This window comes from Lampetra fluviatilis, chromosome 27, assembly GCF_964198595.1.
Source record: "Lampetra fluviatilis chromosome 27, kcLamFluv1.1, whole genome shotgun sequence".
In the NCBI taxonomy this organism is placed as follows: domain Eukaryota; kingdom Metazoa; phylum Chordata; class Hyperoartia; order Petromyzontiformes; family Petromyzontidae; genus Lampetra; species Lampetra fluviatilis.
The window spans coordinates 9,684,947-9,705,883 of record NC_136301.1 but is presented as its reverse complement, the minus strand read 5'-3'; the positions used below and the strand labels follow the sequence as shown (position 1 = coordinate 9,705,883).

At 51.8% G+C, this 20,937-nt stretch overlaps 1 protein-coding gene across 1 annotated transcript; it reads left to right on the top strand.

The window, feature by feature from the left end:
- Positions 1-221: 221 nt before the first annotated feature.
- Positions 222-20,689, top strand: LOC144942557 (NXPE family member 3-like). The gene is made up of 6 exons (XM_078869418.1): positions 222-326; positions 14,907-15,628; positions 15,947-16,023; positions 16,662-16,871; positions 19,535-19,705; positions 20,328-20,689. The coding sequence occupies exons 1-6, from the start codon at positions 222-224 to the stop codon at positions 20,687-20,689; spliced, it is 1,647 nt and encodes a 548-aa protein (XP_078725544.1).
- The last annotated feature ends 248 nt before the right edge of the window (positions 20,690-20,937 follow it).

Sequence of the window (20,937 nt, the reverse complement as noted above, 5' to 3'; positions counted from 1 at the left end):
TATTATAATCACGGCCTTGGAACACAGTACGAATGAGACGAACGAATCAGGGCGATAAGAGAGTTGAGGATCAGCAGGAGGAGCTGCACGAGGAGTAGCAGGTGTAGGGACAGAGGGAGGAGGAGGGCGAGGGGCAGGAGGCGGAGGGGGAGGAGGAGGGGCGAGTGATTGAGGTTACGACGAAGCACGGGCAGTCCCCGCGTTTCCCTCCTCGGGGCTGAATGATGAAGATGGACTCGAAGAGTGTTCCTCCATCTCGGATCTTCAGGTCGTGGCTTCTCATCTCGCTCCTCGCTCTCAGCGCCCTCGTCGTCTTCGTGATGAACGTGAGAACTCCTCCTACTCCTCTTCATCCACCTCACCTTTCTGCACCCCTAACCCCTATCCAGTCCTGTGTAGTTCACGATTTGTTGCGATTACCGATTCTTAAGTCAAATTATTCCGCTCGTTTACCCAGGAAAATCGCCCTGAGTCTCAAGACTCTTTTTAAGAGGGTTCTGCCAAGATTTTTCAGTACGGGGCGATGTAAAACTATAAACGATTTTTATTTTACCGGATAAGGGCCACTGAGCTATGTAACTCTTTTTCAGAAGCGACTTGTCCACAAATGATAGCCCAACGAAGTGGCTCGTCACGTGGAAATGTATCGCAGCCAAACACTCTAAACGTGTAATGTTGATTGAGTGAGTCTACGAGTCCCTGTGTGAGTATACGTGTCCCTGTGTGAGTCTACGTGTCCCTGTGTGAGTCTACGTGCCTCTGATTTGACACGAAAAAAATGTGGATTATTCTAGCATCGGTAGTGGATAGCGCATTGCGCTCCGAACCCGGACACCTGAGTTCCCACCCACGGTTATCATCGGGGATATGGGAGCCAGTCATAGGCGCTCCCACACCCATCACCCGACACCAACCCGCACTGCCCAGTGTGATGAAGTATGGTCAAACAACCCCGACGACCAACAAGGCTTGGTCACTCACTGTCTCGCCGCTCCTCCACCCGTCCTCCTTCCCCTCTTGCTGCTCAGCTCCGTGTCTACTCAAGTTACCTGCTGCTGCTGCTGCTGCTGCGTTGGCAGTGGTGCAACAAGCACAATTAATCTCAACAATTTGTACACATTCCTCAATAACAGCGCCTTTAAATAAAAAGTATATAATCGGCGACAAATCGGGCGATGGCTCTTGATGGATGGGCGTTGACGGAGAAGTTATTTTGGCCGAAATGTCGCCTCTCTACTGTGCGGTATTAACCTTTCTTTATAAGGCATATCGAATCTGTTGAGTTGTTTTCGGCTTGCTTTATCCGATCATAGCTTTCACCCAGCACAGCTTCCTTTATTCTTCTTAGTTTGTTTTACTTTCCTGCACTTCGTCGTTCTTTTATTTTAGTCCCCCTTTCGGCATCCACCTGATTTGTGCACGCAGAGCCAGCTACAGCACTCAGGGATGACGTTTCACCCAGACCGGTGTGAGAAGTCTACGTGATTTATTGCGAATATCGAATAAATATGAAACTTCAAACCAAGTCCACCGCGGTTCTGTTCGTGTTAATGCATTAATTAGCATGTTGCTTGTCAGTGTTAATGACTGTCTCCCGCGTGTTGTTTTTTTTACTCATTCGTGCTAATGATTGTGTTTGTTCTCGTGCCTTGAAATACAGAAATGCCCCGCTATCCGTAATGGATGCAATCTTGGGGAAATGCTACTAAACTCGAAATTACTTGAAGCAAACTCCAATTTTCCATATAAATTATGTTAAAATCAGAGTTTGTGTTCCGATTAGACATTACTGGAAAAAATGCGTGATTAAATGTTACGACGTATACAAAATTCATGTGATTACATGTTGCATGTGATTAACTAACAATAAAGACAAATTCGATTTAAAAAAAAAAAACTTATCCTAGATAGTTTAAGAGCGTGGTTGGTGATCGAGGCCTCTTGGGGTGAGCCAGTGGTGGAGTTATGCAGACGATGGGGTAGGGTCACCAGCCTCTTCATCTGACGATGAAGTTGGAGCCACAGGAATATTCACCAGAGGTAGCTGCCTCCCTTCTGAGCTCTTCACCGGAACTTCTGGATTGATTGCAGAACATTTAGAAAATTCTGTCCAAAGACAGCTGAACAACATTTTTCGTCTTCTGCTGCTGTTTGTAGCAGTGAATTCTAGATTTGAAGCTTTCGTGACTGCAAAGATTTATACTCTTAGGTTTTTTCGGTAAAGTCACGTAGGTAAAAAATAAAAATAAAAAATAATAATAGAAATAAAATAATAAATCACGACGTTTCAGAGGCAACACAAGTCTCCGTCTTCAGGTGGGACCGTCACAGCTAAATTTACTGTATCAAGTGTTGACATCCCCAGCGTTTAACAGTACTGCCATTTTGTATTTTGGATTTGTCAGCTAACATCGGCCTCAACCCCGGACTGGGGTGCACCAATTGTTCCCTTTTAGCCCCCCCCCCACCGTTCCATTCCCTGGCTACCACATTCAGATAAGCCCCTCCCCCCTCCCCCTTAACTTGTATTTAAGAGCTTGTCTCTTGGATTTCTCCTCACTTGATACAGTAAATTTAGCTGTGACGGTCCCACCTGAAGACGGAGACTTGTGTTGCCTCCGAAACGTCGTGATTTATTTTTTATTTCTATTATTATTTTTTATTTTTATTTTTTACCTACGTGACTTTACCGAAAAAACCTAAGAGTATGTAGCAGTGAATGCTAGTTAATATTCGTGGTGGTAGTAGTATCATTTAATCGGCCTCTTCCTCAGCTCGTTATTGTTGCACGTTATTGTTCCAGCTGCATCAGATCCTCATTTGACAGTTCTAACCATTGGACACAAGCAACTCCACCACGTCCAACCCCTCCACATTCTCGAGTCCAGCTTCACACCACCGCGTGGACGGAAATCCCCTCAACATGGTGGAGGGGATTTCTCTCCACGTGGTGGAAGTATTTTCTGCGGTACGTGACATGTGCGTCCAGTACGGTATGACATCGCAAATTGGTCTGGTTTAACCACGTGCATTCCTCGTTTAAAATTTGCGCATTTTTTTTAAAGGACACATATGTAAAACATTACATGTGTAGTGGATTCAACTGAGTCGCAGACGTACTCTTTGGAGGCAACACATTTATTGATATCAACACAAAAGGTAACTGCCCCTTTACCAGATAACAACTTATGGTGGTGGACAACCAGGCTAACTACACTAATCACACTGGGAGTAGCTACAACGGACAGGACCCCGGCTTGGGTCCAGGTCCACGTGTTGGTGACTCTTCTCGGAAGTAGAACATAGAACGTCGATCTTCAGGATAACAACAGCAACGCTGAACACACCGGTCCCTCTGGGGACCCGGTTTATATCCTCACTGGTCGTGGCTGGCTCCGCCCTTGGCCACGACCACCTTCTCGAACCCTCTAGCAGGATCTCGCCCCGACACGTGACCACCCCTGCAACCAGGCTCTGTCCCCAGGCGCCCACTCATGTGCAGAAGCACGGAAACCCCTCAGCCGCTTATTGGCCAATTGGCGTGAATCGGACTTAACCCTGGAAGCTTCCCACGCTTCGGAAAGCTTTTGAAGGGTGAAGCGCACGGAGTTAGAAATTTTTGATTTAGCCTTGTTGGGCAAGGCTTGTAACTGAACATCAATCGGGGAGTCGTGTTCTCTTCCGTACATAAAAAAAACGGTGAGTAGCTGGTGGATGCTTGAGGGGCCATCCTATATGCAGATAGGACTCCGGCAATATGTAAATCCCTGCGGATCGTACGGTGACGTGCGTACTTTCTTTGTTCCCGAAAAATCGCACACCTCTCGCAACAATTTTGAAGAAAAATGTTTGCCCTGATCGGTCAGAAGACGTTTGGGAGCACCCTTGTCCATGACGTAGCCATTGAGGAATGCCTTGGTGATCATCACTACTGATTGGTTGGGAAGCAGCCAGGCCACAGGCCATCGTGAAAAATACTCGACTCCCACCAGCAAGTACTTATTCCCACGAGGGGTTGTGGGAAATGGACCATTGATGTCCAGATAAACTAATTCATTTACGCAGGAAACCTGAATCGATTGCAACGGTGGACAACAGGGATTTGCCGGCAGCTTCCGCCGTGCGCACTGCATATACCCCTTCAACTAATTAGCGACATCCTCAGCCATGTCGGGCCAGAAGAAGTCCAACTTAAGTGTGGTCCGCGTCTTATGCACACCCAGGTGCAACAGGTGCGCGTGTACTGCCCAAATGACCTTACCCCCGAAGGGCAGTGGGCACAACAATGTTATAATGGTGCAACCCTCCATCCCAATGCAAGAGTATTCTGCCTCTGAGAATGACAGAGGCGACACCCAGTCAATCCTCGCCCCCATCAGTCTCTCCAGCACGGCGTCACAATTTAAGCAGGGAAGCATCTTCAACCTGGAGGTGCCCCCATTCTTCGTGGTCTAACCCAATGACGGCGCCACGTGCCACCGGACCCTCGGGTCACCTCAGATGTCACCTCGGCCGATGCCACAAGGGGAGGGGGCGAGGGCTCGTTGGGCGGCTTACAGCGCCCGGAGCCCGAAAAGTACGCGCACCCGCCGCTCGTTGGTAATCGCGACAGGGCGTCAGCGTTCGTGTGACGGGACCCTTTGCGATAGGCAACCTTGAAGGGGTAGTCCTGGAGGACCTCCAACCAGCGTGAAAGTTGGCCAGATGGCGTACTGTAGCGACGCATGGTCAGAGCGCACCTCAAAGTGTCTACCATACAAATAGGGGAGATACTGTTGCACAAAAACCACAATAGCTAACAGTTCCCGGGGTGTGACACAATACCATTGTTAGGCCGGAGACAGCACTCTGCTTCCATATGCGACAACACTCTCGACGCCATTGACAACTTGGGACCGAACAGCTCCAATTCCGGTGTTACTAGCCTCTGTATCAAGGACGAACGGCAAGGTAAAGTCGGGGCAGCGGAGGGGAGGGGCGTTCACCAAGCCATCCCGGAGTGCAACAAATGTGGCCTCCTCCTCTCCCCAATGGAATTTATGACCCTTTGCCGTCAAGGCGTGGAGAGGTTTAGCGATGGTAGTAAACCCGGCGACAAAACAGCGGTAATAGGACGTGAATCCTATGAATGTATAAAGGTAGGGAAAGAGATTTTCCCGTCATTGTATATTCCCAATGTGTGCTAGAAACTGTCCAAAATAGTTTAATGCCCCAGGTCTATCTTTAGGTTGATCCCAGCCAGTGACCATAGGCTCACGGAGCTTTTCTCCCACTTTTTCTCTGTCCCTTTCTATAATGGGTTAATTCAGTGCTTAAAGTTCTGGAGAGTGATTGTTTCATGGAACTTAAGGAAGTCTGGAAGGGCCAGGCTACATTCTCACCTAGGTAGGGTAATGGAGTGGTAATCTATTCTAAACATCTTATGGTTCCATATTAAATAGGTAACAGGAGAATAGAGTATCTTTCAAAAGGCCCTCGGGATGTGGGTGGGGGCCATTCGTAAATGGTATAGAGCGTCGGCAAGACCGTCATTTTTTACATGAAAAAAATATTATCAGTAAACAAGTGGTGTCTCTTGCCTTGCCATGCTTTTCAGGGATGGATTAATAACCATTTCTGATCTGAATGGCAATTATTATTATATCGAGAAACATTGACTCATCTCTTGTACTACTGTATACTTCTATCATCTGACTGGTACTAATTTTCTCACTGCTCTCAACTTACTTTTCTTGATAATTGTTTTTTTACCCTTTAATCTGGCAACAAAACTGACACCTTTTTTTTACAAGGAGTCATGTTTGCATTGACCACAATAACTGCGGTCGGAACGCAAACAAAAAAAAACAACTCTGATAATGTATGCACTGTCCTTGAAATTGATTGGTTCACACCAGAGACAGCTTTTCTTAGAGCCTAGTCTCACATGGTGTTGGACCAGATGACGCCAAAAGGCAAAGGAGGTTCCAATGGTGTTAATGCTTACTTTTCTTTTTTTCTGAGGCTGACGAATGTCACTGCCACCCTTCCTCTTGCTCATGAGGACACTCACTGTGAATGAAAGTTGACTGTAATAAAACTGCTTGCACTTTAATCCAAGAAACACTAATAATGCTAGAAGGGAAATAATATAAATATATATTTTTTTGTATTGTTTTATATTTAAATTATTTTATTATTTCCCTTCTACGTGACTTTACCGAAAGAACCAAGAATATGAATCCCTGCAGTCACGAACGCTTTAAATCAAAAATTTTAACTAATAATGCTATTTATCATAAGCAAGTACATTATACTATACAAATATGCAATAAATCAATTCTACTGTCTACAAATATTACACATGCAGCGCAACATAAATGGTTGACACTTTACTCAGACTTCACGTGGGCTTTCTGACAAATGTCCTCTTATATGAGCGCACAACTCTATCTATCTGTGATGAACACTGCACTTTCCATCGTTTTTATGCAGGGGGCACTGCAAACTTATGCACCCCCTGCATCAACGACGGAGGTGTAGGGATAGACGTTCGATTACGTTGGAATCAATCTACAGACGGCGGTCTTCTCGCACGGCTAGCTCTATGTTGTCTTATCTCGATCCCGCAATCCCAAACAAGTGAAAGTCCACATCAAATCGAACCATCCAGCAAGGACATCTACTTAACGACGAGAGAAAATTCACACAATGTCCTTTTCAATTAAGTCTTCCAGATGTAAAATGATATAAGCTTTAATGAAGAAGTAAAATTATCTAATTCAAAACATAATACAATCCAAAGATGTTTCATTTTAAAACTTAAAAACGGAGCATCGGGTGCTTGCGTGAATGCATCGTTCGTGTGTGACTTTCCTGGCCAAAGGCCGTAAATGGTTGTGAGGGGCGTCGCAGGCACCCCCGAACAACCCCTAGTAACGTAATAGAGACATTAACGTTATATGAACACACCCGTGAGCGCCATTGTTGCTCGCTGGGTAAATATGTGGCTAATTAACTTTCCAAGTAACTTACTTAGCTATGATAGTTAACGTTAGTGATGGTTAATTGATTAGCAATCGCAAATCGGCCCGTTTTCACCAAAAAGTGTGTTTCCTCTCAGCAGTGATATAGCAATGAAATGGAGAGACAGGACAGTGTTTGGCATTGATTGTACCTACCCACAGCAGTCGAGCAACGGCTTCTGCTGGGGTACGGCAACACAACTTGGACAAACCACCACACGCAGAACTGCAGTACACCATAATACTGTAATGCGAGCAAGAACAGGGTGGTTGCTGGCCTCCGCGCCACTCACACGGCCCGGAGTATTGGGGGGGCGGAGCCTGGTCGACGGAGCGTGTGGGAGGAGCCACTGCTCGCCTTGGCTCCAATGGGAGACGGGGTGAACGGGGGGCGGAGACGGGGGCAGTACGGGAAGGAGGAGTCAGGGTCACAGGATGGGGAGGATATAGGGAGAGAGCCGGAAGAGATCGGGGAGTTGGAAGAGAGTGAAAATAGGGGGGAGCCACGCTGGGCAGTGGCGGGGAAGTGGCGCCATTTGTCACGTGGTCGGGGACGTACGCACACCGTCGGCCAGCGGTGTGCGTGGGGTAGCCGGAGCAGCGGTGTGGCTAGCAGGTATGTGCGGGGCACACGTAGCTAGTGAGTGGCTAGCAGAGTGTGCGGGGCACACGGAGCAGCAGTGTGGCTGGCGGCGTGTACGGGGGGCACACGGAGGAAGCGGAGCGGCCACGGTGTGGGCGAGGGCCACACGGAGCATGCGTGGGGTGCACAGCAGAGGGTGTGCGGGTCCGGACGAGGACCAGCGGGGTGCGAGGCAAGAACCCAAATAAAGGACAAGCGGAGACCAACATTGCCTGACCAAGTCCTTTATTACACTGGTGTCAGAAGTGGTACGAGATATCTAAACATCTCAAGAAAAAGAACATACCTGCACCATCTTCTGAAGACGAAGACGATCTTCCTCCAGCGGTGGCGCTCCCGACGATGGAAGGCGGAGGCGACGTGGGGACGCGCGACGCGCCAGGAGTGCAAGATGTTGTCGGGGCGGCCGGGCAGTCTGCATCGACGGGCGCCGAGGAGGGCTGGTGACACGTGGTGGCCCAACTTGATTCGCTGTGGGCCGTTTTGATGCAATTATGCACCCTGGTGACGACAGCAACGAGGCCGGATCGGCCAAGCGGGGAGCCTTCGAGTGGAGCCGAGCCGTCCGCCATTGGGGCCTGCGCAACGCTTCCCGCACTCTCCGACACGCAGCAGGACGCCGCCATCTTGGGCGTGGTCGGGGACGAACCGCGGGAAGCCACCATCTTGTTGCCTCCACCGCGGGAAGCCGCCATCTTGACCCCGCCGCATGGAGACGCCATCTTGTCGCCACCGCGTGGAACACCTTCAGTGGGAGACGGCGACTTGGGGACCCGCAGCCATCGTCTGATGATGGTTAAGGAGTTCTCAATCGGCGGGGATTGGAGTGCATTTGCCTGCTGTTTTGAGGCGGCGGTCCGATCCGCCAAGTGGACGGATGCGGAAGCCTTGGAGGTCCTACCGACGCTCCTGGACGACGAGTCTGTGAGGTTCTTCCGCTCCATCAAGGCCGCGAGGAAGACGACGCTAAAAGGAGTGTTCGAGGAAATGGCGGAGGCTTATGAGCCCCCGGACGACGCACATCGCAGATTTGTGCAGCGGCAATGGGCACCAGAAGAATCGCCAGTGGCTTTCCGGGACGCTGTGTTGGAGCTGGCTATGGCCGCATATCCGAACACGGAGCACGACTTGCTGGAGCCTTTAATATTGAGCAAGATGTTGGAGTTGTCCAGGGATTTGGGCATCCCCATGCCGGTGTGCGGCCACGAACAGCTGACCTCCCGGATAGCGGCTAAGTGCCTGGACGCGCAATTCAGCCTACGCCGGTGGAAGCAGGTGACGGCCTGGACGGGGAGCCCCAACATCGAAGGCGGTGCCACAGGGTGGGATCCATCCAAAGCCGTCTACGTACAGGACAAGAGGGGGCCTGAGGAGCTGGCGGCAGCATTGACCCAGTGGCCTACTCGAGGGGGAGCGGAGTTGCGCTCGGGGCCACCGTTGCGGGATCGCCAAGACAGAGGGGGTGCCGGACGACGAGCCGACTTGTCGTGCTTCCGCTGCAGCCGTCGGGGGCACTTCGCCAGGGAGTGTTGGGCTCGCTCTCGGCCGCCGCTCCTGCAGGAGGCCCCTGCCAAGGACGCGACGCGGCAAGATCACCCACGACAGGCAAGTCAGTACGCATCAGACACCCGGCAAGGCCTGTCATCTCATGCATCACCATCGCTACGCGGTCTGGGTGACATTACTAACGGGGGGGCGCTGAGAGATCCGCGTCGCTCACTGACGCAGTGGTGGAAATTGGCACGGAGGGTGGTTGCGGCCGCTACTGGTGCGTCGACTGTGCAGGGTTTGATCCAAGGGGCGACGTGCGCATTTTGGTGGACTCGGGTGCATCCGCGACCATTATCTCCGACGTGATATTCCATCTCCTGTCCATTCCGCCGGGGCGGGTACGACCGGTTTACGACTCTTGCATAGCGGCGAACAGGGGAAGTATGGGCATCGTGGGTCAGGTGGACACCAGTATATCAGTTGGGGGTGTTTCGGCTTCAGGGACGGTGTTGATTTCCAGGTCCCTCGCGGTGCCCTGCTTGTTGGGGACCGATTTCCTGGCGAAAATGCCCATTCAGATAAGGGTGGATCAGAATTGTATCGAATTACCGGGGGGCTGCAAAATTTATTTCTTGCCATCACCCTGGGGCCAGTCCGCTCCTGACCGCCAGGTGCAGGCGCTGTCCGAGGTATCGGTTGATATTCCACCTGGCTCGCAGATGCTTATTCCGCTGCGGTATCGGAAACCAGTGCCGGGAATCGAGGGTGCGGCGGGCGTGTTGTTGTCGCCGTCCAATGCTATAACGGGTGGCTTGATGCTGGTCGGGGCACAGACGATTGTTCGGCCGGGTCAGCCTCCGTTTTTACAAGTGTTGAATGGGAGCGGGGATAATGTTATTGTGCCAGCCGGAATGGTTTTGGCTCATGCTACGACTGCTTTCACGGCCCATGATGATCGGGGCCGCTGGGGCCTCGTAGGGAGGGTCTCGGCCTCCACGGCACAGGATGATCGCTGGATTGCCGAATTGTGCCGGGAAAATGCGTCCTTGACTGGGGACCAACGGTCCGCGCTTCGCGCGCTGTTGGGAAAGTATTCCGACGTCTTTAGTTCGGACGATTTCGATTTGGGACGCACCTTCTTGCTCTCCCACCATATTGATACGGGGGATGCCGCTCCGATTCGGATGAACCCGCATCGGTTGAGTCCGACGGAGCGGGATCATGTACGCGGCGCAGTGGAGGATATGCTGGCCGCTGACATTATTTCCCCGTCCAACAGTCCGTGGGGCGCCCCGGTGGTCCTCGTGAAGAAAAAGGATGGGAAATTGCGATTTTGTGTCGATTTTCGCAGGTTAAATAAGGTGTCGGTTGCGGACGCGTACCCCCTTCCGCGTATGGATGATTCCCTCGATGCCTTGTCTGGGGCGAATTTTTTTTCTACTCTTGATCTCTTGTCGGGATTCTGGCAACTTCCCCTGGACGAGTCCTCGAGGGAAAAGACGGCTTTCCGTACGCCGCAGGGCTTGTTTCAGTTTAATTGTCTTCCCATGGGCTTGAACGCCGCCCCTGTGACGTTCCAGTGGTTGATGGAGCTCGTGTTGACCGGTCTGCAGTGGGACATGTGTTTGATATATTTAGATGATGTTATCGTCATCAGCCGCACGTTTGAGGAACATCTGTGGAGATTGGACGCGGTGTTTGCTAGGATGCGTTCCGCCAATTTGAAATTTAAGCCCAAAAAGTGTCACCTGTTGCAACGATCCGTGCGCTATTTGGGCCACATAGTCAGTTCGGACGGGGTGGCCATGGACCCGGAGAAGACAGCATGCGTCCGAAACTGGCCGACTCCGGCCACAGTGGGGGACGTGCGTCGGTTCGTTGGGTTCGCTTCGTATTACCGCAGGTTCATTCCAAACTTTGCCACGATTGCTAGGCTGTTGCACCTCCTTACGGCGAAGGGCCGGAGGGTCAGCTGGGGACTGACGGAGGAGGTGGCGTTTCAGGGCCTACGCGATCGTTTGGCGTCGGCGCCGATGCTGGACTATCCAGATTTTACTCGCCCTTTTATTCTGGATACTGACGCTAGTGACACCGGGATTGGGGCCGTTCTGTCCCAGTCTAAGGGCGGCGTCGAACGCGTGGTGGCTTACGGTAGCCGCGTGTTGTCTCCAGCGGAGACCCGCTACTGCGTTACTCATCTTTGCAATATTCCCTGAGGGTTGACCAACCGTCTGGCCAATTGGCACGATGGTTGGAAACCCTGCAGGAATATTCATTTGAGATTCAGTATCGTAAAGGATCGCGTCACGCGAACGCGGACGCACTCTCCAGATTGCCGCAGGGGTCCCCTTGCGCCTGCGCTTCGGGCACGAATAGGTGCACGCGGGTTCCGCAGCCCCCTCGGCCTGTTATGTCTGCTGTGGAGGTGCCTGAGGCTCCCGCGTGTCCAGAACCGGCTGATTGGGTTTTGAATTTTCCCCGTTCGGTATGGGTTCGCGAGCAATTGCTCGATGAGTCGCTGGGGGCCTTGCAGGGTCAGGCTGCGAAGGAGAGAGGTGGACCGCTGTCCGATGGGACGCCAGGAACTGCTCTCCGAGATGGCTTGTTGATGTGGAGTGAAGGTTTGCACGATCGCTGGCGTCTTGTTGTACCGTCGTCGTTGCGATATGAGTTGATTCGGACTCTGCACTCTGAGAAGTTGTTACATCTCGGGGTGCAGAAAACCTTGTTGACATTACAGCGGGATTATTTTTGGCACGGCATGACGACTGATGTCGTCGGGCACATTCGGGCATGCTCCGACTGTGCCCGGCGGAAACCGCCTAAACACCCATATGTTCCACCAGTGCAGTCCATACAGGTGTCACGGATTAACGAGTTGGTGGCGTTGGATATTTTGGGGCCCTTTCCGCCGTCCGCTCGGGGGAATACATTTTTGTTGGTCGGGGTGGAATATCTTTCCCGCTGGCTGATGGCCTGGCCCTTAGCCGATCAGTCAGCCGCGTCTATCATGGAGGCGTTCCTGTTCGGATACGTAATGGATAAAGGGGCACCGGAAAGGTTGCTCACGGACCAAGGGCGAAATTTTTCTTCCAAACTGTTGAGCGAGGTGTGCGCTGCACTGGGGACCAAGAAGGTTCGGACGTCAACCTACCATCCGCAAATGGATGGGATGGTTGAACGGCTCAATCGGACCCTGTCGACCATGCTCTGTCATACGATTAGCGAAAAGCAGGCTGATTGGGATTTGCATATCCCTGGGGTGCTCTCCGCATACTGGATGACGCCACATGCGTCGACGGGGTACTCACCTTTCTTTTTCATGTACGGCCGCGAGAATGTGCCGCCGGTGGATGTGCAACTGGGCACGGGGGCGAAGGGTCCTGTCAAGCCTCTCCCTGATTATATTGGGGACACCATTCGTCGCGTGGCAGAGGCGCGGGAGGGGGCCCGATTGGCTACGGCCAAGACCCAGGCCCGGAACGAATGTTGTGCACGGCGCTCGCATTGTGAGTCCCCCTGGCGGGTGGGGGACATGGCCTGGCTGCACTGCCCACAGGTACCGGTGGGGACCTCCCCTAAGTTGCACAAACCGTGGCAGGGGCCGGTTGTGCTTATTGAGGTTCCTAGTCTGCAGTCCGCGCGTGTTCGGTTCGGATCGCGGCGCTGGTACGTTCATACGTCTCGATTGAAACCCTACGTGGCCCCGCGGATGGATGCGTCATCTCCTAATGTTGCCTTGCCGGTGTCTGTCGCGACCGACGCGCCACTGACTTTGCCTGTTCAACCTGCAAGCGCGCCTGTCGTGCCTCCTGTAGACGGACCGGCTGTGATCCTGCCGGCCACAGTGATTCCTGCTCTGGGTGGGCCTACCACGGCGACAGGGACACTTGGCCCCGCTGCCCCTCCAACCCCGCCGCGGGCGCAGTTGCAGGAGGCCCCGACGACGGGCCTCTCTGGGGAACGGGACGCTGGGATTGACAGGCCTCCAACAGCGGCGGACGGTTCCAGTCCCGCCGCTCCTAAAACCCTGTCAAGATCACGGTCCGTGCGGGGGCCGCCCCCCGTGAGGGACGGGCCGGCGACCCGCACTTGTTCTAAGTCCCTTCCCTTTCGTTAATTGTTGTTCTAATCTCCGTTTTGTCTTGTGATTCCTGATTGTCTTGTTGTTGCTCGCATTATTGTTGTTCTGTTGCAGCCGGGGACGGCTGGCTTTTTCATCAGGGGGGGGGGGTCATGTAATGCGAGCAAGAACAGGGTGGTTGCTGGCCTCCGCGCCACTCACACGGCCCGGAGTATTGGGGGGGCGGAGCCTGGTCGACGGAGCGTGTGGGAGGAGCCACTGCTCACCTTGGCTCCAATGGGAGACGGGGTGAATGGGGGGCGGAGACGGGGGCAGTACGGGAAGGAGGAGTCAGGGTCACGGGATGGGGAGGATATAAGGAGAGAGCCGTAAGAGATCGGGGAGTTGGAAGAGAGTGAAAATAGGGGGAAGCCACGCTGGGCAGTGGCGGGGAAGTGGCGCCATTTGCCACGTGGTCGGGGACCTACGCGCACCGTCGGCCAGCGGTGTGCGTGGGGTAGCTGGAGCAGCGGTGTGGCTAGCAGGGTGTGCGGGGCACACGTAGCTAGTGAGTGGCTAGCAGAGTGTGCGGGGCACACGGAGCAGCAGTGTGGCTGGCGGCGTGTACGGGGGGCACATGGAGGAAGCGGAGCGGCCACGGTGTGGGCGAGGGCCACACGGAGCGTGCGCGGGGTGCACAGCAGAGGGTGCGCGGGTCCGGACGAGGACCAGCAGGGTGCGAGACAAGAACCCAAATAAAGGACAAGCGGAGACCAACATCGCCTGACCGAGTCCTTTATTACAATGCTATAACCAGTAGTAATAATAATGGCAATTTGTAAAGTTCAGTTATGATTTTGATTACATTTGCTAATGATTATTTCGGACGGCGGTGCGTGGTTGCCTGTCGTAGCATAGAAATTTTTATTTATAAATATTTTTAGATCAATATATTGGGGGGGGGCATTTTCAGCATATTTGAATATTCGAGGGGATGTGTCCCCCCCCCCCCCCAATATATATTATAATTACGGCCTTGCTTTCCACCCTCTCATTGATCCCGCTTAACTTTCATTGAGGACCTGGAGTAGAGTGGTGTTCTCTTCCGTTTGCTGTCCAATTTCACTAGTATATTGGGACAATTTCTAGATTTTGTCAAGTACGTTTTGTAACACCCATTGTGTCCCTCCAGGAGGGGTTCTAGGTTTCTTCTTGATTTGCAAAGACAGTAGAGAGGAGGCCTCAGACTTCTTGCCTGCGACTCGTTTTGCCATTATACACGTGAAGTAAGGGGGAGACAAGCCACAGGCGGAAGCTTCAGTTGCTTAGGATAGGCCTGAGCCCAAAAGTTCGAGTTAGCCATGTAAGAGTAAGAATGTCCACGAACCGGGCTCTTCCCCTAGGAACATGATTAAACAGAATTAAATCAATCAACAGACGAAAATCATCGAAAAATAGTATACTGAGTTGACATCAATGATGTCTGTTTGAGTGCTGCTCACTTAGTCATGACGTCACCGTAAGTCCTGAAGGTGAATTATTGAGATGGTTATTTCACCCCTGCAAAATTGATTGTCTTTAGGATGCGGTGTATTGCACGTTTCCGTAAACGTGTCGCTATTCCCAAAGCAAAAGTTGACACTGACATCCTGCCCCTCTGGGCTTCGTGATCCTACGTCTACGTTTCCTCTTTGCACCTCCCCAGGTGCCCCTCATCCTCACTCCCTCGCAAAAACCACCCCGCCATGCGAGGCCTGAACCAAGCCCCAGAAGCTCCACCACGGAGCTACAGGACCCCGAGATGGACGACCTGCGACAACTCCTCTGGTGGCCAAGCCTGCCTGCCACGTCATCCTTCGACTTCGAGTCGTCCACCAGCCCCACGGCCACGAGCTACCGGCTGCTGGGTGGGACACACAACTTCACGGTGGGTGACACGCTGCGCCTCGGCGTGCAGGCTCGAGACCACCACGGCAGGGACAAGCGGCACGGCGGAGACTACTTTCGCATCAAAGTCTACTCACAGAGGCTCCGGGCAGGAGTATTCGGCTCGGTGCTGGACCACGACAACGGCTCGTACACGGCGAGCGTCGTGCTGCCGTGGCCCGGCGAGGCCCTCGTGGACGTCAAGCTGGTTCACTCGAGCGAGGCTGTGCACATCATGAGCCGCCTCCGTGACTCGGTGCCCAACAAGATCTTCTTTACCGGCTACTTCGAGAAGGAAGGAGCGAGAGGCGAGGCCACCGAGTGCAACGCGGTGCCGCACTTAATGATAAAGTCCAGGATGTGCGAGTACAGGGACGCGGCTACGGGACACATGTGGTTCTGCAAGAAGCCCAGGACATTGCCCTGTGACACCCTGCGATTTCACTCGAACAGAGGACGCAGAAACATTCTCACAAAGCAGGAGGACCGGTTCTTCAGCAAGTAAGAGCCGACATCTCCCCCCTGCATGACAATTCTCACCTTCACGTGATGGTTGTAGAATCAAAATGATGATTACTGTTGGGTGACTTCAGAGCAATAGTAGAGAATAAAATGACTTTGCATGGCTGATGAGCCCAACCCTGGGAGCATAGTGTTTTCTACTAGTTTGAATATGCTGTGATGGGTTTCATCATTTACAGACAAGACTAATCTTACATTCACAGTAATTTTTTGATTACATGTTACCTGCTGGTGTGGTTTCCCGTCTGTGGTCCATTCCTCACCCATTCTTTTGTGCGTTGTTCTTGCGTGATGAAGTGAAGTCTCCAAGGTGACAATCAGCGGAGATCCAAGCCAGATCGAGGTGCAGCCGTCCCTATCACCACAAAACCTCGGTGAGTGCTGAGCGCTGAGCACGTGTGTGGCCACACCTGTTCAGAGAGGCCACAGTAGAAACAAACACATTCCTGCGGAGGGAGCTGGTAGGAACGTTGGGTTGCTCGGTCAATGGCCAGGGTCAACGGCGGCGTGGTGTATTCTGCAAATATGCCCGACTGTGAGGGCAGGCACAAACCGGGGTGAGTAGGTTAAACGTTGAGTTTTATAAGGGCACCACGGGGTGACCAGCCCCTCCCCACCCAGCCCCTCCCCACCCTCCCCACCCAGCCCCTCCCCACCCTCCCCACCCAGCCCCTCCCCACCCAGCCCCACCCTCCCCACCCAGCCCCTCCCCACCCTCCCCTCCCCACCCAGCCCCTCCCTCCCCACCCAGCCCCTCCCTGCACGACGGACGGACACAATAATCCCCTGTGGACTGGTGTAACCAGGAGGTTCCTACCAGTATTATCTGAAGAGAATCTTGTAAATTCAGCAGACTATGAGTTTAACACGATCATAAATATTGAAAAAGAAAACAGACTGGATGTTAAAGTCAATGGTAGTATGATGATAAGATCGTAGCAGTTTTCGTAAGTTTGTCATATGTTTGTCTACGATAGGATTTATATTGGTTTTGCGTGCGTGTCCGTCCTAGAAAATGTCCTTGGACCATGTGTGCCGGGCCACCCCGTGCCCTCCCCAAGCGGCTTCTACCTCAACGATGAGTGGGTGTCGCTGTCCTGCAAGGCTCGGCCCTTCCCAGCCCCTCAAGACCTGGCCAATTGCCTGAGCAACAAGAGGTTCTACATGTACGGGGACTCCACCATTCGCCAGTGGTTCCTGCACCTCACCGCTCATGTGCCAGGTAGATGGAACTCACCATCTATTGCTCCACCGGCTCAGAGTGCTTTGTATGATCTATATCAACGGTGGCCTTCAATACCCCTTTTCCACTGGCGCACCCAAGCCCAGCCAGTACAGCGCCCTCTCGGTACGAGGCAGACCAAAACATTGATGTTCTGGCCTCACAAGGCACGCAAATCCAGCTTTTGGCTAAGCAAATCTAGCTGGTGTCTGGTCATTATTTCAGGCACCCAAACGTTCCTCGGAAGAACACTTTAAAATAAATATGTACCGTTTCACAAACCCCTGGTGCTCGGCTGTTGTGGAGTGACCCACTTCTCTGGAGGACAGAACACAACGCAGAGTATCTACTCATCGTCTCCGAACCTTATTTTGTTTCTATGTAGCCCACCTGTCCTCCTCGTCACGATTTACGGGAGGAGAGGGACAGGGCTGGACAGCTGCACAAGGCCAGTGGAAAAGTTGAATGGGAGACAAGACAGGAGTCCACTCTGAGGTCAAATGCCAAATGCTCATTCATGAAATTGTCAAAACATTTCAATCTAGCAGGAACCTCCTTATAAGGTATTGATACTCCATGACGTTTTCTTGTATCTCTCTTCCCATGCAGCCCCTTTGTGGAGGCTACTGGTGTCACAAACTTCTGGCAAGTGTAGCAGTCCCGCACTCTTGGCGATCGTCATATCCCATCAGTCGCTGATGTTGCATTTTTGTTGCATTCTTCTAATGCAATAGCATTGTCACTCAACTCTAAGTTAGTACGAGCGAGTGAAAAGAACACTCGTCTGCGTTGGCTTGGTTTAAAGGCCTACCCAGCCTCCCTACTTTTCTCACGCGGCTTCCACATGGACCCACCCTGGACGCACATAACAATATCCAAATGTTAAATACTGCTGTTATACAGTCCGCACATATGGCGTGTGTCTCGGCCTCCCAATATTAAATACTGCATTTAAACGGTCACACACGCGACATGCAATGCCCCAGCAATTAACACACACACCAACTACCTACACGTTGTGGATGCCCGTAGCCTCGCTTCAGCTAGGCTAATACAGCTAACAAAGCCGTATTATGAGCAGACACCTGCGTAGTGAGAACACACCATTAGTATAGCACTGATCAGGTGCCACACACGTGGGTATTCCAGCACGAACCCCATACCTGAAGCCACGCAGCTTGGACGAGAGTACTGGGCTTCCTGGTTGCCGTGTTATCCCACAAGTTTGTAATGGTCAAACATGACTATTACCACACTGACGTTACATTAAAGAGTATGGGAATGGAGTCACCGTGACATAAGTGGAGTACTACAATGACACACCTGAAATTTTTTTCAAAATGATTATAGATAACATGAGTCAACACATTCCTGCGGAGGGAGCTGGTAGGAACGTTGGGTTGCTCGGTCAATGGCCAGGGTCAACGGCGGCGTGGTATATTCCGCAAATATGACCGACTGTGAGGGCGGGCACAAGCCGGCGTGAGTAGGTTAAACGTTGAGTTTTATAAGGGCACCACGGGGTGACCAGCCCCTCCCCACCCAGCCCCTCCCCACCCTCCCCACCCAGCCCCTCCCTGCACAACGGACGGACGGACACAATAATCGCCTGTGGGCTGGTGTAACCAGGAGGTTCCTACCAGTATGAACTCCATTCATCTTTAAACTGCAGTCTTGCCAAATGCTACTTCCAAATCTATCCGGGTTTCAGGAACAGAAGTTGTACAGGTTACTCCATGATGAAATGCACAACGTGTTCCTTCGATACTGCTCCTTTAATACTTCTACATCGTTATTTGTTCATTCCAATTTGTGACTAACATTATTAATACCCTTTTAGGCTCGAGAATTGAATCCACTTTTAAAACTGCGACGGTCAAGCCTTTGTTAGAAACACAGAATGTGGACCCTGACCTGCCATGTAGTTATAGGCCCCTTTCTAATATCCTTTTCCAGAAACAGTATTGTGGTCTTTCGGTGAAACAACCGTCCAGAGATGAGTGCGATCACTTAACCTCCCCAATCAGGCATCAGATCACTCTACAGCACGATTTTTCATGATTTATTCATGCCTGTTGAATTTGGTTCATTATCTATTTTTCTTTTGATACTGTTAACCATGACGTTCTTTGAGATGGCCTGACGAACCATGGATATATTTCAGGCACTGCTCTTAGCTGGCTTAGATCTTTCTTATCCAATAAAAAGCAGTTTGTATCGATGGGTGGTTTTATATCTGCCCCCACGTGGTGTCCTCGAGTGTCCATCAGATTCTGTTTCTAACGTACAAGGCCCGGTTTGGTTTGGCTCCATCGTACCCAAGAGATCTGCTTTCCTGTTATGCACTCGCACAGAACCTTCATTCATTACTCTTTTGGTGGCTTTTTGGTGGTCCCTAAAACAAAACTTCTCTGCATGGGTGACAGAGCATTGTTCCTCTACTCCACGACAGTGTAATTATTTATCTCAGGCTATCATAGACTCGCATACCCTTGGTATTTTTTAATATCATCTCAAACTACTTTTTATTCACTGGCCTTTGATTATTTTATTGTCTTGTGAAAGTAGTGATACTGTGTTGTGTTCTATTGTTTGTAATTGTACATGTTTTCTGTGAATGGCGCTGTGCAAAATAAATATTATGACACGCCTGCCCTTCTCAGACATGAGGTTCATCGACATCAACGCGCCCACGCTGCTGGGCCCACTCATGTCGGCGAGCGTGGCCACCAAGACGTTCCTGCTGTACCGCACGCAGGGCCTCCCCTTCCTCACGCCGCACGGGCCCGTGGCCGCCATCCACTACGTGGCCAACGAGATCGACGGCCTCACCGGTCAGGAGGCCCCTCTCTTCACTCTCCCACAACTAGACGTGGCATTATATGCCCCTTTTCCACCGCACATCTGAGCCGATCCAGCCAGTAAACTCTCATGCCTCCACCGTTGTCACTGTAGAGTTTCTACCCGTGCGAGTCTGTCTTCCTGTGCGAATGAGTACTGGCTCTTACAACAGCCAATATAAAAGCTGAACAGTTTATAATGAGCGAATAAATTAGTACGTTACCCCGCAGCAGCATGTTCTTTTTAATGTAAAAATGTAATGAGGTCACTCCGTTTACATTTGCATGTGGTTGTGCTATAAACTCGAGCAGAGCTGAAAACCCGAACTGCAAAGCGGCTGTCGTTACTTAACCGTGCGAGATAGGCAATACCACCGTGACCTATGCTAACTTGGCAGTGATATTTTAACGCCATGTCCGACCAGCTGTAAATTCCAGAGATTTGGAAAACGAGATTTTTTAGGCTCATCAGCCAACCTCACACTTCAATTAAAAGTGCAACAATAGCCACTCCACTAAGAACACAAGCACTTGGGAAAATCCCTTCTGTCTGCCTTGCTGTGTGTATGTCCGCATTCTCACATCCTCGTGTCCACGTCTGTGTCCCACAACCCAGGCGGGAAGGACACGGTGGTGGGGATCAGCTTGTGGGCTCACTTCACGGGCTTCCCTGTGTCTTTCTACGTCGCTCGCATGCGCGGCATTCGCGCCGCGGTCGTCCGCCTGCTGAGGCGAGCCCCCGGGACGCTGGTCATCTTCAAGTCGGCCAACACCAGCTACCACTCGCCCGACCAGTCCGATTGGCTCAACCGTCAGCTCGACCAGATCATGCGTCGTCTCATGGCGGGGTTGCCCGTCGTTATTTTGGACGCCTGGGAAATGACGGCGGCCCACCGTCTCCCGGACAACTTGCACCCCGAGCCCGTCATCATCCACAACGAGATCAAGCTGCTCCTGGCCTACGTGTGTCCCCAGTAGAAGAAAACTGGCATATATCAAGGGTCGGTATACAGGTAATGCCTCTTCTTGTATTTCTTATTGCATATTCTCAAAGATTGTGAACCTTGCATTGGAAATTCACATATCATTGCTGAATATCTGGATATCTTTCCACACAGTCCCCATTAGGGTTGGCAGTGCTCAGGCTTTTCTGGTTTTCACAGAGCTTCTGATGTTCTTTCAAGTAACCTTTTATATTCACACAGAGCAGAGAGCACATTTAAGAT